Source organism: Mchenga conophoros, linkage group LG5 (assembly GCF_057382185.1).
Source record: "Mchenga conophoros isolate Kocher_MC1m ecotype Shallow Benthic linkage group LG5, M_conophoros_male_GT1.1, whole genome shotgun sequence".
Taxonomy (NCBI): domain Eukaryota; kingdom Metazoa; phylum Chordata; class Actinopteri; order Cichliformes; family Cichlidae; genus Mchenga; species Mchenga conophoros.
Genome location: NC_140530.1, coordinates 13249124 through 13265977, shown reverse-complemented (window position 1 = coordinate 13265977; position 16854 = coordinate 13249124). Strand labels below are relative to the sequence as shown.

At 38.9% G+C, this 16854-nt stretch overlaps 1 protein-coding gene across 4 annotated transcripts in view; it reads left to right on the top strand.

Moving 5' to 3' along the window:
- The window catches only part of slc2a9l2 (solute carrier family 2 member 9, like 2), a 100422-nt gene that overhangs the window by 73956 nt on the left and 9612 nt on the right, over positions 1 to 16854 (top strand). For all 4 annotated transcript variants that reach the window (XM_085273388.1, XM_085273386.1, XM_085273387.1 and 1 more), the window contains one exon: positions 9099 to 9226. In XM_085273388.1, coding sequence (XP_085129514.1) covers positions 9099 to 9226 — 128 coding nt within the window. The remainder of the gene's footprint in view (positions 1 to 9098; positions 9227 to 16854) is intronic.

Genomic DNA, 16854 nt, shown 5'->3' with positions numbered 1-16854 from the left:
TGGAGTGAACTCACACCAAGGGGAAACTTAATGATTGCGTGGCAGACGGAGAAAAAAATGATTAGAAGAGCAAAAGAAATGAAGGAAGAAGTAAAGTCTTATGGATTTATGAGTCTGTGAGGGAAATGGTCTCTGCATGTGAAATTATATGCGTGTGGGTGCATCTGTCATTTTTGTGTTTATCATCTCTTGTCATTTATTGTGTCTTCTCAGTACACAGAGGCAGAGTTTCTACTTTTTTTTAATATCCCAGTCTTGCTGTACAGTATGTCGTTTGACTAATTTGTCATTTAGCCTCATGAATTAACACTTAAATCAACCCTCACAGTTGCATTTAGCATAAAAATATAAATTATGATCATAAGTTGCTGTAGTTTGCAGTAGAGCCCTGATTGTTGTAATTTCTTTCTTAGCTTCATAAATATTTCTTTGCATCCCAAGGCTGATGTCTCCTGTGAGGATCGTTTGCACTTTGTAATATTCCACCCATGGATACAGTGCCCGGTTTCTGAAAAGCAGGAAACAATGTTTTGTTCACATAGATGTGGTATTGATCTTCTGCCAGGAGCTCGTCCTCGGCTGTCTTTTGGGTCCTGAATGTGAAGAAGAGAACACTTGAAATGCCTTTGCTTCTGGATTCATAACTGTCTCTGCATTACCAGCCGGAAGAGGTTTTCCTATTGTTGGAAACATGAATGGTGTCATGGATCAGGAATCCTTTGAGATGGCACATGAATTCCTTTGTCAATGCGAGCTCTGTGTGGACTCAGCATTGTGTGTCCTGCAAACAGTCTCCTGTAATAATAATATAATAATTGCAATCCTGACTTTTCCCCTTCACTCCAAAGTTAACGCTGACATGTTGGTAAGCCTCTCGTTTCTGCTCAAAGATTAAGCATCAACTCACCAGTTAGCATGTTTCTAGTCAGGGCCACCGGTTTGTGCCATGACTCTGCTTGCTCCTGGGCAAAAATGGCCTCGCCTCTCTCCTCTGGACTCATCTACAATATATTCAAGCTGAGAGAGCAATTGACCTGGAAATTCCTCAGCTGTTTTTTTTTCCTGCTGTGGGCAGAATATGAGCTTAACTCCCCGCAGTTCACTCTCACAGACATCTTTCTCTTTTAGTGTCAGAAAAGCCTTAGAGTAAACACAGCGAACTGGGTAATACAACAGCTGTGGAGTTAGTCAAATGCTGATGCTCAGCCAGTTTTTTTTCTTTTCGCCAGAATACACCGAGTTAAAAATATCTTTTGATCTTCATTGAATAGCAGAAGCAGCCTCCACATTTTTGAAGAGTTATTTTAGTGACATTTTACTTGCTACTCTTTTGTGTTAGATAAAAGAAAGATGTCACAGATGCCCAGAGCACACTTACTGACTCCAAACCAGGCTCTTAATGGTGTCATGACCTACGCCTGGATGGAAATTACTTTAAGAAACTAATCCAAAGTAATTATCTCATATTTATGATGACTTTTTATTGTGCATAATGCAGTACAGTCAGCCAGCTAGTAATTATTTTTAAACTGCCCAAAATTAATGAATGAGCCAAGATGGATAGTGAACGTAAGAGATGATTAAAAGATGTTTTCTGGATGACACACAAAATACATGCTAGTCACTCTGTGCTGTATGTTAGCAAGCACTGCAGTGTTTTGAGTCAAAAGCTGTTGCCTGCATCCCAACATGAGTATGATAATTCTATGCTACTGATGATTAGCACGTAAATGTGCAATATATTTACCATATTAAACTCTTTTAATGTCCTACTTTCCATTAAAATAGGACATTTCCATCTTTTTTAAGTCAAAGATTATTTTCTATCTAGCTACAGAGTATTAAGTAATGTTTACTACCACCTGTGTTTAAATGTCAAAATGGCTGCTTGGAAAAAGCCCACCCTGAAACTACAGCAAATGCAACAAATTTTGTCTCAATTCATCAACCAGAGGGTGAAAGAATATGAGGTGATTGTAACGACCAGTAACTCGAGCTTTTGCAGTCATGTTCCCAATAACTGCTGTCAACCTCCAGCAGCCAGTTACATCTAGCATCCAGTGGTTGCCAGATGATTGTGGATGTTTCTAAGCCCAGTTGACTGGGGGCTTATTGTCCAAAACAGTGGACACATTAGTGTTGCATTGTTTGTGGTCACATACCTGCAAATAGCTTGACAAAACTGCAGTGATGTGTTGAGGTCCATGACAGCCTTACTTTATAAGTCTCATCTGATTATGTGAAGCTGAGCCGGTAATAGATATGTGCATTTCTGTGGCGTGCAAAGAAAAGCAGAAACATCCTAGTAATTTTGTGAGCTTTGACAGTTTTTTCTCAGTCATGTAACATTTTAGACGACGTCTACATTTCTTGTCATATCAGCGAGAAAAATAATCTTTCCCTTTAGTTGCTTTTTTTTAAAAAAAATGTTATCCCTGCAGATGGTCTCCATAAATGCTCTGCTATAACCTTTAACAAACTCACAAGGATTAAAATGTTTTAGCCAAGATTTTATAAAGTCACAATTAGTAAATGAATACCAGACTTCATTTTACATTAGTCCTCAGAACAACTCAGAACTGCTCAGCAGTACATCAGTTTAAGTAGTGGTGCTGCTTTTCAAACTCCACAGTGATGTGCTTAAATATTAAGTGGAAATGTTAAAAACTGGTACTTTAACAGTCTAACTCTAAATGCATCTACTGGCATTAATGATGATTTTCTGAGCACGATTATCTTTTACTTCTAAATCCATTAAATACTTGGACGTTTCTGAATATACCGCAAAATATGACACCCTTGCTGTGCCCTTGCTGGGCACCATTCTGCTACTGTGACAGTATTATCCCATTATGTAATTAGTGTGTGAACTGTTGTTAGATAATATTAGAAACATAGATACAACAAATGGAGAGCAATCGAGTAAGCCACATGAGTTATGACAAGGTCACACAGGATTTTTCTTAGCTCAGAATTTGCCATTAGGGGTGACTACGCACATAACCAAGATTGTTCCAGGAACAGCAGTGTCTCTGGGACCTGTGCATAATTTAAAACCAACTATAACCATCTCATAAACAATAATGCTGATTATGCTTTTGTAAATGAAACAAAACTATATGTATGAAAAATGAAAACTCCAGCATTGGCATAAAACACTGATTGATAAATATTTAAGTTGATTTAAAACAAAAAGATCTGTCACAACTAATTGTGGGTGAGAGAGAAAGAAACCCACTTGCCTCTAGTGAGGCCTTCTTGTATTTGTTTTACTCTGCAGCTCTGTCTGCCTGAGGCACAACAGATCAAGGGTCTGGCACTAGTAGCGTGTAACCAGTCCACTGACATCGCAGCAGGTCAAGCTGAAACAGAAGTAGGGCTGAACGATATATCGCATTTGCGATAATATCGCGACATGATCAAGTGCAATTTTCTAACCGCAAAGGCTGCGATTATACTCTGGACATGTCCAAATTCATGGGCTGCATCCTCCTGAGGCCGCATTTGTAGACCGATTACGTCACAGCGACGCGCTGAAGGCTGTCCAAATTACTACCATATCCCAGAATTCATAGCGCGGCCCAGCCAAACTCCAGTTTCCAGCAATGGCGGCCGCTACTAAGTTTTAAAATTACTCATACTAATCTTTCTGGGTCACAAAATAAACTTTTAACATATTTTCAGGCGAGAAAGTAGTTGTGTAAACATCAAATATCTGCTCGGTTTATCAAGATATCCCATATTTGCAAAAGTGCTTCGACGTTTTCAGAGGCGTCTGCTACCCACCAGCTCGACAGCTAGCCGGGAGCTCGAGGGTTACTGATGCGGCCGAGAACGGCACAACTCCCGGCACATCATTTTCAGATCACCGCGGAGTTTCGCTGCTCGGGTTAAACGTAATATATAAGTCACTTAGACAACCTAAAAATGTTATTGTTGGGCTTTTTTCAGTGTTTTGTTTGTTCGTGAGTAAATCGGTTTGGCTGAGATTAAAGTTATTAGATTAGATAAAATAAAACTTTATTAATCCCCCGGGTGGGTTCCTCCTTGGTTTTCACACAGCTGACTAAACGTCAAACAGAAAACTGATTAAACAGAAGTATGAGACGGTTGAGAATTTACACCAGTGTCTGGTTATATTTTAGATAGCAAGAAGCAGACGGCCGAGTTTATTAAACTCCACCGAGACAGCGGTGACGCTAATCAGAACTAGACCGTCCAATTTCACGCCTTTAAACTTTAAAGGCGTGTTTGTGTGTGTGTTTATACAATTGCTATTATGTTTGCACTTTATGTGTAATGTTACTGACTGCAGAGATCAGTAAGATGTGTGTATTTTTTATTTATTAGTTTTATTTATTTAATATTATTTTTTAATTGAATGACTGTCTAGTAGTTCACAGATGTCGAAAAACTGAGTGTGGTAAAGCCACTGATTTTGTTTATGTATATTTCTGCAATCTGCACATTGTACTGACTTTCATTTTAATGTTTACACCAGGGTTCCTTGTCAGCACTTTATGCTCAGATGTTTGTAAGCTAAAAATAAACTATTGTGTATGTTCAAATATACTGTTGTGATTGAAGAAGTTAAATAAAAATGTCAGTCATCAATTCATGCATCACCTCATGTCATCATAACAGAGGTCTGTCTTCCAGGAAAGAACAGTTTAAAATTAATGTAATATAGTATTGGCCATACTATATGATGTATTGCTTGTCTTTGTTTAATAATACAGAAGACAAAGACCTTAAAAAATAATCGCATATCGCATCGCAATCGCAATATTGGGGCAAAAAATCGCAATTAGATTATTTTCCATAATCGTTCAGCCCTAAACAGAAGGACAGTGCAACAGTTCCTGTCACAAATCCAACCCATTTTTTGGTCTGATCTGCTCTGTGATGTTATATCATTCAGGCCTGATTTAATTCATGTTTTTTAATTAAACCTTTTGTTTTCTGTCACAAATGATCTCTTAATTATTAAATAGCTTTAATTGCATTCTGTCATACTAGCAGATAAATGCTAATTATTTAATAATACACTTAAACACGCCATCCATTAGTAAGCAAGTGAATAGCAAAGCTACAGCATTGGTTCTGAGATTTGTATTTGGATGTATATCTTTTGAAATTTCTTCTTCCATTTGTATGGTTTTGATGTACGCTACAATAAACACTGGAACAATGCACATGTCATATTTTTGCATGAACACGAACGTGTCAGAATGCTGTAATGTATGCATGCATTGCCCACCAGCTGCGAGTCCCTCAGTGTGAACGTGTTGTAATCCAAACAATTGTATGTTTTAATGCAGAAAACATTTGCCAGTATAATTTTGATAAATGCAATTCCCTCTAGCAGGAATCTCCCCCCGTACATTTTTTTTTTTCAATTTTATCATGTATATACGCGGTTGGATATTAATCGTTAACATAAATAGGCCATACAGTAAAAATGTGTCCGCACAGGTCATAAAGACGGATGTTTCCAGAGAAAAGGGCTTTGACATTTAGGTAAAACTAGCACATAGATGGTAGCATGCCGTCTCCTCCACAAACTTATGCTGCTGGCCGTATAACATGAATAGCCCAATTAAATGGCTGTCCTTGGCAAATCCTCAACCACTTAATTAACTGAAGTTAAATTGTAAGGCATTGCCAACATTTTTAAGCTTAAATTGCTCTAAATATCACTTTGCTTTTCATCCATTTTTTTAATAGTTGTAAACACACCGAACCCTAGCCTCTTATACAACTTATACATATATACACATTCTCTCTGCATTGTGTGTCTGCACATTTGTTCTGTCCCGTGTGGTGCTGTCCTGCTACTGTGATTAGTTTTGTGTTACATTTATATCAGAGTTGCAATCCTGGGGAGGAATCATGCACAAAATGCCTAATATGTCTGAAATTTATCAGTAAATGTGATTCGTGTTTGCAAACTTTAAAACTAAGGCTTCGAATGTGAATGCAAATTAGTTATGTGAATTAGTGAATTCATATTCATGCACAGCTGCTCACTGTCTTCTTTCTGCTACTGTAACATTAGGCTCTGATACACAAAGCCAAAGCGGGGGGGGGGGGGGGGGGGGGGGTTCATTGCTGCAGAAAACCAGGTGAGACAGAAAGACAGAACTGTGACTGGTATGCATCTCAGACTGTCATACCCCTAATTAATCGACATTAAAACTGCTTGGTGTCAAGTTTAGACTTTGGGAAGAGGAAGAGATCATTTCTCAATCAGAGTAAGGCTTTATAAATAACTGGTTTTCTGTGTTAGCATTATAAAGAAAACTATCACAGTAAGTGAATTTTTCAAATAACGCACCTGATGTGAAGCTGATTATCTTCTCTACTACCTCAAGAATCTGAGGCTGTAATGTGCTCACACAGAGCCAGTCCTTTATCCCTGTGGTAGGTAGGTAGGTCAGCTCTGTTCTTGCATGAACACATGCAATCACTTTTAATCAGCTGGTCACATTTGTTAAAAAGCATCTTTTTCCATCAATGGGATAGTTTATTACTACAAGCAATTAAATGTAAGAGGATGCTAAGGGCTAATGGAAGCCATTCCTCCCTTTATTCACCACACGCCGAAAATGCTCATGTGGCTTGTAGCTCATTAACTGTCGCCTCAGAAGCAATTATGTGACAACAAAAAACCTGCTGTGAGGATTAAATGCAAAAGCCACTGGTCTGAAAGATTTTTATCTTAGCCGATGTTTTTGTTGGATATTTCAACCACATTTACAATGCACAAGGCAATAGCAGTGATATCTTAAATCATACCAGACAAGTAACAATGCAGATATAAACTCATCCATGTGTGCATATCTTTGTTTAGAATCAGTGTGGGAGAAACTGTGAGATGTGTGAGGTTATAGGGAGCCACGTTCGAAGCTGCCTGCGAACACCAATCGACAGCATGCTTTGGTTTACACAGAACACCATCTATACCCTCACATCAGTATTCTGCAGGCTGGAGCTGATTCCAAATTAGGCATAACTTATAATAATAGTGTCTACATTGTGAAAATAAACAATGACCCTGCGTGTGATTCTCTTCCATCACTTGACCATGCACAGCAATGTTGAAAGGCATTTTGTTTTCAGTCATTTACATTCAAGCAAAACATGCTGCATGCGCCCTTAATCATGCTTTTTTTCAATCTACTGCACATGCTATACGCCCACTGCAACAAATTGTTGGTACTCTTGGCTTCTCTGCCAACATAATCTACCCAAGACTCAGCGCTCCAAGAGATGGTTGCCTTTTACTGTTTCTTTGGTTTGTATAAGAATGCCCGAAGGTTTTCTCTTTTAGCCATTTTCAACTGTGGCACTGTGTTTACATCCATAATTGAGGGGCCAAAAGAATTTAGCAAATCCATCTTCATGTGTTTTGTGTGCTTAAGAAAATATTCTAACTGCATGCTGTGTTGTTGTGTCATTTATTGATAAGACAACAGGGAAGCAACTTTTATTTCACTTCAACAAAAGTTTGGTCTGGACCTTAATACCAGGATTTATGCCTATATGCATGTATTGTTGGAATAGAAACTGTAGAGGATTCCCATTAAATAATTTCAGAACTTGTGGTGTTTGTGTTAATGATTCCAATAATCAATGCTGGAGAAAACTAAACTGCGTATTAACAATACCACATTATTGAATCACAGTCAGGATTTATTTTCTGTGATGAAGGAAACAAGATTAACTTAAGAGCTGTGATACCAACGTCCTTAGGAGATGATATGATATTACTCCAGAGTGAGCTGATGCACTTTCTTGATGTGAGCTCCACAGAGAAGTTTTCAGGACTGATCATAAAAAACTTCAATTTTACCAGAATTGAAATGGGAGGAAATTTGAGGACATCCATTTTTTTACAGACAATGAAGCATCCCCTGATGTAGGGGAGGCTGTTCAGGTTGTTAGGCTTGACAAAAAAAGTACAGCTGTGTATCATCAGCATATAAATGGTAAGAAATGGCTTTGAAGCTCAACCAGGGTAACATTAGTAAAGAGAACAGAAATGGGCCAATGACTGAGCCTTGACTGACTCCACATAAGACAGGTGCGGATAAGGACTGAAGTATCTGTCAGATAATTGTGATGAAAACTATTTGAGAGCTGTGGCAGTGATGCCAACCTAATTCTGTAATCTGTTAGTAAGAATGACATGATCAGTGGTGTCAAAGACAGCAGATGAGTCTAGTAGGACCAAAGTGGAATAGTCACCTTTATCTTTAGTGTTGTATTTTTTTAGTAATTTTAGGTTATGGTCATGTTTTAGTGGTGCTGTTTGATCAGTAACCAGATTGGAATTAATCAAAGATGTTTCCCTCAGCCAGCTGAAGGAAGTGATGAGCAACAATTTTCTCAAAGATGTTTGAAATAAATGGCTGTTTGGAAATGGGTCTGTAATTCTTTAAAGCAGTGGAGTCTGAGGAGGGAAGAAACTGGTTGTTTTAAAGTAATCTGGATCACAGCGAGATGAAAGGGATTTGTTTGTGATAGAGAGGTGCCAGGGATTTATGACAGGTAAAACCTCTTTAACCCTTTAAAGCCAAATGTATCATATTTTTAAATGACTTTTTGTGAGTTTTTGAGACTTCCACATCATCGGCGTGTCGTGGAACTCATAAATAAAACTCAGACAACAGAAATTTTTCACAAACCTTAGAAGATATAGCAAAGATAGAAAACTGAGTATGATGAATGAGTCAGTTGATAGGGTTGAACCTTGGATTGTGCTTATTATTGTTACTCAAGACAACAAGACATATTTTTTATGAGTTGGTGTAAGAATAATGGCTTTCATTAGGCGACAGTTAACAGATATGTCAAGCGTAAAAGCCAGATCCTGTGTGGGGCTGGTAACACATTGCCCTAAATGAATAATTTAGCAATGTTAAGAAATTCTGTTGCAGTACAGTTAGAGGGATTATTAATATCTAACTTAAAGTCACCTGGCACATTTTTTTTGTCAATTGTAACAAATATAGAGCAGATTGGAGAATTTTTAAAAAAAATAATAAAATTAATCAATCAATAAATCATTAAGCATCTGTCTTTTTCTCTGTCAGGTGGCATCCCCTTTATCCTGACCGGGGAACTGTTTGAACAGTCTTATCGACCTGCTGCCTTCATGATCGCTGGCACAGTAAACTGGCTATCTAACTTTGCCGTGGGCCTCCTTTTTCCATTTATTCAAGTAAGTGGCATTATTTATGTATACTCTCAGGCTACCACAATATCTGTTTTTAATTACACGGTTATCATGACAAAAATAACACACAGTATACTTATAAAACGTATAAAATGTAATCTTTTCTGCCAAATGGGGTTAGAGAAAACTGGCAAATGAGGAAAGCTAGCTTCTGTAAAGTGTGAACGTCTCACTCATATCCACAATCATCTGTCAATCAAGTTTCTTAACTGCTTATCCAGTTCTCAGCTGTTACTGGACCGCGTACACCCTCGACAGGTCACCTCTGTGGAGCAATCGTATCTACACACTGGGGTACTGGCCACTGGATGTAAAAGATGAGTGTAGACACCATGACACCAGTCGTTGGTTAGTTTAGATCCATATCAAATATGGACTGAGTATTTTAACCACCATCTCATAGGGTAATGACTTGTTAGTCACAAGGAAGGCCCACACTAAATGCATTTTATCATTCTTTTTAGCATTAATGTGGACCAATTTTTTTATACATAGTTTACCAGTGGCTTAATTTTTTAATATCAAAGCTATGTCCATCTTTTAAATACAGGGAGTGCAGAATTATTAGGCAAGTTGTATTTTTGAGGAATAATTTTATTATTGAACAACAACCATGTTCTCAATGAACCCAAAAAACTCATTAATATCAAAGCTGAATGTTTTTGGAAGTAGTTTTTAGTTTGTTTTTAGTTTTAGCTATTTTAGGGGGATATCTGTGTGTGCAGGTGACTATTACTGTGCATAATTATTAGGCAACTTAACAAAAAACAAATATATACCCATTTCAATTATTTCTTTTCACCAGTGAAACCAATATAACATCTACACATTCACAAATATACATTTCTGACATTCAAAAACAAAACAAAAACAAATCAGAGACCAATATAGCCACCTTTCTTTGCAAGGACACTCAAAAGCCTGCCATCCATGGATTCTGTCAGTGTTTTGATCTGTTCACCATCAACATTGTGTGCAGCAGCAACCACAGCCTCCCAGACACTGTTCAGAGAGGTGTACTGTTTTCCCTCCTTGTAAATCTCACATTTGATGATGGACCATAGGTTCTCAATGGGGTTCAGATCAGGTGAACAAGGAGGCCATGTCATTAGTTTTTCTTCTTTTATACCCTTTCTTGCCAGCCACGCTGTGGAGTACTTGGACGCGTGTGATGGAGCATTGTCCTGCATGGAAATCATGTTTTTCTTGAAGGATGCAGACTTCTTCCTGTACCACTGCTTGAAGAAGGTGTCTTCCAGAAACTGGCAGTAGGACTGGGAGTTGAGCTTGACTCCATCCTCAACCCGAAAAGGCCCCACAAGCTCATCATTGATGATACCAGCCCAAACCAGTACTCCACCTCCACCTTGCTGGCGTCTGAGTCGGACTGGAGCTCTCTGCCCTTTACCAATCCAGCCACGGGCCCATCCATCTGGCCCATCAAGACTCACTCTCATTTCATCAGTCCATAAAACCTTAGAAAAACCAGTCTTGAGATATTTCTTAGCCCAGTCTTGACGTTTCAGCTTGTGTGTCTTGTTCAGTGGTGGTCGTCTTTCAGCCTTTCTTACCTTGGCCATGTCTCTGAGTATTGCACACCTTGTGCTTTTGGGCGCTCCAGTGATGTTGCAGCTCTGAAATATGGCCAAACTGGTGGCAAGTGGCATCTTGGCAGCTGCACGCTTGACTTTTCTCAGTTCATGGGCAGTTATTTTGCGCCTTGGTTTTTCCACACGCTTCTTGCGACCCTGTTGACTATTTTGAATGAAACGCTTGATTGTTCGATGATCAAGCTTTGCAATTTTGAGACTGCTGCATCCCTCTGCAAGATATCTCACTATTTCTGACTTTTCTGAGCCTGTCAAGTCCTTCTTTTGACCCATTTTGCCAAAGGAAAGGAAGTTGCCTAATAATTATGCACACCTGATATAGGGTGTTGATGTCATTAGACCACACCCCTTCTCATTACAGAGATGCACATCACCTAATATGCTTAATTGGTAGTAGGCTTTCAAGCCTATACAGCTTGGAGTAAGACAACATGCATGAAGAGGATGATGTGGACAAAATACTCATTTGCCTAATAATTCTGCACTCCCTGTATGTGGATATGTGTATCATTCCCATGATATCATCATTATTAAATATCAATGTTGTAACACTCCTTAATGTTCACACTGCATTTTAGTTATGGTATGATTTTGCAGCTTACTCACTCAGGTTTACAACATCAGGAGCATATATTGAATTTACAATAAAAAAATATATTACAAAAGAAGCCAAAGCTGTAGTGTTATTAACCAAACAATGCATGATTTTTAACCTAATGAAGAAAATGTTCTTGAAAATCATGCTTGTACGCCTGAATGTATTTAAAAATGATGATAGGAAGATGAACTCGCTTCGACTGGCGCTCCGACGCACACCACTTAACTTTTATAAGGTAGTTTTCTTCAAGGCACTTGGATTGAGCACAGAAGACTTTAAACTTAATCCTGACCTTTATGTAAAGTGCAGATATGAAAACTGTGATCCTGCTTCATTTACTACAAGCCTCGCCTGGCACAGCCCTGAGGAAAAGCAGTTAAGCCATGCAGGGCATACTCTACAGGAATTATGAATTGGGGTTTTATTTCCCTGGTTAGTGTGATAATATTGTGAGCTTTAACTCCGTACCAGCAAAATATTGGCAGTAAAAGTTACTGTTAAGGGGCACTTAACCCACTTTACAGATTAGATATTTTCATGAGAATCACTACTTTTGAAAACTGTTTTATAATGTCCCGTCTAGCTTGTAAGCTATTTTCCAAAATTAAGAACTTACCATCAGTGACATCAAAGAGGTTTTAGTTTAGAATTGAATTTTTAAACAAAAATCCTGCAAACTAGAGGTGGTAGTACTGAAAGGTTTTGTACAGATCTGACACTAAGTAAATACAAGGCTGATATTGCCAATACCAATACTGATCATTTTAAGGCAGTGTATGTGAGGAAGAGTAGCGTATCATGGTTTATGAGATGAATCATTATTAATTTGTTAATTCTGAATACATTTTATTAAGCACTAAATCACTGTGATTTTTAATTTTTGGAATAATTACCAGCAAAACAGTCAAAGGAGCTTGCAAAGAAAAGCGTCTGGACTTCTTTAAGTTGCTTGAAGACGTTTCACCTCTCATCCGAGAAGCTTCTTCAGTTCTAAGGTCAAATGGTGGAGAGTGTGGACATAGATGTCTATGTGGACATCTATGTCCACTGTGAGCGACCATCTTTGAACAGAGGCGGGGGTTTACGACACCAACTCTCTGCCATCTATAATCCAGTTTTGAGATCCCTTCCCAGACGCCTTAACGCCCATTCACATCCTGGGCCATCTGACCTCAGGAATTCGCATGATAAGGTGGGGCCAGGTTTCACAATGAACTCACCTGAAACTCTGGCTGATTGGGACCCACACCCAGTTTCACACCTTGGCTCAGGTGATTAGAGGATCATCAGGGGGTCCTTTTGTCCCTCTGTGGGGGGTTACTCCCACTAGGTTTATATCTGGGACTCTCCACCATTTGACCTTAGAACTGAAGAAGCTTCTCGGATGAGAGGTGAAACGTCTTCAAGCAACTTAAAGAAGTCCAGACGCTTTTCTTTGCAAGCTCCTTTGACTACGATGACCTGGATGACTGAGAACCTTCACAGACATACCAGCAAAACACACCTTTTATAGCCTTTCGTGTATTTTGAAACTGGGTCTTTCTGCTTCTGTTGTTTTAAATGTGGTACAGACTTTAAATAAATCAAAAATTAACACGATTCATTAGGGAACAAAGTGAACTTGGAGGGTAGAAACAAGTTATCGATCCTGTCATGCTATTATCAATCCAATACCAATACCGGCAGTTGGTATCAATACTATCGATACTTGGATTGATCTATAGTTTAAAAGAAAAGGGCATTTTCATTTCTGGAGTTGGGGATCTTTAATTAAAGATTCAGTTGTATTTTGGAACATGTTGGTATATGTTTGCAGTGTATTTGGAGCTTAACAGCAGTAAAGATTAAAAGTTTGTACAGCCTTCATGAGCTGTGCAGTAATGCTAAAATTTAATCTTACGTGTTTCAGAGATGTTGTGATGTCTGATGTTGTTCATCCATTTAGTCAAAATGTCTTCGAATGTCCAGCAACACTGCGCCTTAACGCATCCTGCATTGATATGTATCCTGCTGTACCGCTGATGCACCGGTTTCACTGTTTGGACATTTCTTAACAAGGTGTAACAGTGTGAGACGTGACAGCAATGCTGAATGCATAGACACAGAAACAGATTTACATTCAACGCTGCATAAGAGCTCGTGTAGTTTGGTGCCAACAGAAAAGGATTTTTATTTGAACAAGGTGGCGGTTCAGGTGTATTTTCTCCTAACCAGCACACAGCCGATACTCGTTACTTTAGCCTTTTAAAAAGAGCTGCTACAAATAGACAAGGATAGACAGAGCACCCAAAAGTACTGTGCAGAGGTTAATATAGAGAGCAGGCTGAGAGTTTTGCTTTAAATGCACATGATTTCTCAAAAAACTGCAAAAAAAAGATCCTTGAATGTTGTTTGTTAGAAATGAAATTTGGGGTGACATAATAAAAAATATACAGGAGTTGAGGACAGAAGAGCCTATCAGTGTGTAAAACTGGAATGTTTTCTCAAAAGACACCAGGTCCTCTTTCATCTCCTGAAACCCAACCGGTTGCTCCAGGCAACTGTTCGTCGCTGCCTCCTCTCATCGTAACTCTTTTTGTTGCATCCCTGTGTTTTTGTTTGTTTGTTTTTCTATTTTTTTTTCATTGTTTTACTGCAGCATGTTTTACTGCAACTGTTTGGAGAAAAAAATTTGGTCTTTTTGTGCCACAATTTAGGTTGCATTAAAAATTAATAATTTGAGCTACCACAACAACCACATCTTTTCACTCAGACGCACAGAAACATCGCATTCATACACACATCAGATTTATGCCAGATAAATTAAACTGCATGTTTTTAGTGATGGATGACATTTCTACCACCCAAGTCGATGTGTGAGCTTTTTATTTGTATTTTTTGCTTTTTTAAGATCGAGGCTGATGTGGTCGGATCCTTTAATGTTAATGGTGTTTACAGCTATAACAGACATAGACACTGGGCTGCAAAATGTGGACATCTGACTTCCTTTGGAGTTTTAACTATTGTGCCTATGCAGTGCTGGTGGTATTTCTTTCAGCAGCTCTCATACTCTGAGCCATTTTATGTGTATGTGTGTGTCTCTTACAAACATTTGGTTGCCTTTGTCTTTAGCCATCAGCCAGCTCACTATACTGCAGATCCTATGGGACTAAAATTGACCTTTAGGTATTGTAAATGTGTTGGACCTTTGGATTTGCCCTCATTTCCTGAGAACCAACTGCCTTATCTGAAGCAATTTCTAGTTTATCCGTTGCAGCCTTATAGTCTTATCACTTAGTGGATTTCAGCTCATTGAAATTAGTTCTTTAACTTTTTATAAAGATAAAACCAGCCTGTATTACTTTAAAGTCAACCTGACTATCCTGATAGACAATCCAGAGAGATTAGATACTTCAGGAAATCTGCTCCCAGTGTGAGAAGTCAAATGTCTTGAATTGACTTCCCTTTTAACAAGGCCTGTGATGTAGCATATGCCTGGGTTGGATAGAATCTGTGGCCCATGGGGATAGTTACTCTTGTGCAGCTACATTCATAGCAGTTATCTCCTGTAAAGCAGCGAGTGAGTCACTGACAAGAAATAAGGCTAGACTTGGTAATATGAGGCCATGATCACAAAGAGGAAAGCAAGCACGCTGGACAGAGAAATCAATTTATATTCCTCATGAGAAGAAAATGGAGATCAGCGAAGCACCATCAGATCTATTAATGTCCAAAGATTGAATAAACTCATCATTATGAACATTAAAAGAGTCTTAGCTTGCAAACACAACCCAGACAGCCCTGGGACAAGCTGGTGGACTCAGATGGTTAGCACTTTTCTGATTCTGGACGGATGTCTTCAACAACTGCACATTCTTGCAGTGTACGCTTTCTCAAAGACAAGATCAGCACTGGGCATTCAGAGAATCACTGAAGCAGTGCAGCAGAAAGCAGGGATGTGGGAACGGGATCGTTTTTGATTGCTCTCCAAGAAGAACAACGCACCAGAACAAAAGAAAAACTGATATGAAATAATTTGGCTGTTATTACAGCTATTTCAAATATGTTACACTTCAAACAGCAGACGTCAAGGATGGGCACTTTGAATGGTTTCCATCATGGTGGGGGAAGACTGGCAGCATTTTGATGCGTCTGTTTAGAGGGCTAACCATTCTGAACGAGGGTGTTAAATTCCTCCATGCGACTGGACTACATGTATAACCTCCTGTGCAGCTTGAGTGGCTGCAGTTTTCCCCAACAGGAGCTGGACCAGTGCCAACACAATTATAAACTGTACTGCCACTCTGGGTGTAGTAGGGGGAAATCAGGCTGATAACACAGACAATTCACTGCAGGTGTTCCAGCGGCAGTTTTCTGCCACACAGAATGGCCTGCACATGTAGTATCTCTGCCAAGCCCCCCCCCCCCCCCCCCAAAAAAAAAAAGCCCGAGGATTTTAGAGGCCTTTTTACTGGATAGGAGGTTTATGGCTCCTGGAGTTCAAGACATATGGAGCTCCGTACTATTGTACACACTGTGTGCATGCTTATTTTTCCCATTATTGGGAAAATGAAATTTATAGAATAAGCTATGAAGCAATAGAGTCACTGGGAATATTTTTTTACTCACATATGTGCAGTGATGAACATGAAACAAAACAAACAGAAAAATCAAAAACCTGTTTTTAAGCTTAAAATATGAATCTGGATTAAACACTTTCACTGTGGAACCATAACATGCTCATTTTTTCATTTTCTTTTTTAATATTTATACTTTTTTTACTAATTTAATACTTTTTATTACTACTTTTTTATTATTCTCTTTTTTCCTGCTGCATTTTAACTGCATTTTTAAATACCTGTACAGGGGACGGCCCAAGGTTATTAATTCTTTATTTCTAGACCTTTAGTACTCTTCCAGTTACAAAAAAAACCCCCATTATTATCTTGGAGGGTGTTCTGTCCCATATCAGACTTTCTTTTAACAACGCCGGCACATATATGTTCATTAAATGCTGTTGCACGAGGTGTTTTTAGCGAGCTGCTGCTGTGACAAAAGCAAAACTCTCATCTGGGACACAGAGGTGGGAGTCCCCCTACAGGAACATTATCTGAAGACACAGACTTTGATTTTCAGTTGCGTTCTGTAAAGGCAGTGGTGACACAGTTACTTACAGTGAAGCTCACATGTAATTTTAACACTATAACACTGAATTCAGAGGTGCAGAAGGAAAGCTGGGAAAGGCTGGAACTGTAAAGAAGAACAAAAGAGTTTATAGTTTCAGCGAGTAAAGTTGTTGGGACTGTTGACCCCGCCTGTCTGAAAAAGCATGTTAAAATCTGATGCTCTGGCGCAGCTGGCTTGCAGACACTGGAGGAAACCCTGGAGTTTTACTGGGGAAATCACAGCCTGTGTGTGTATTATAA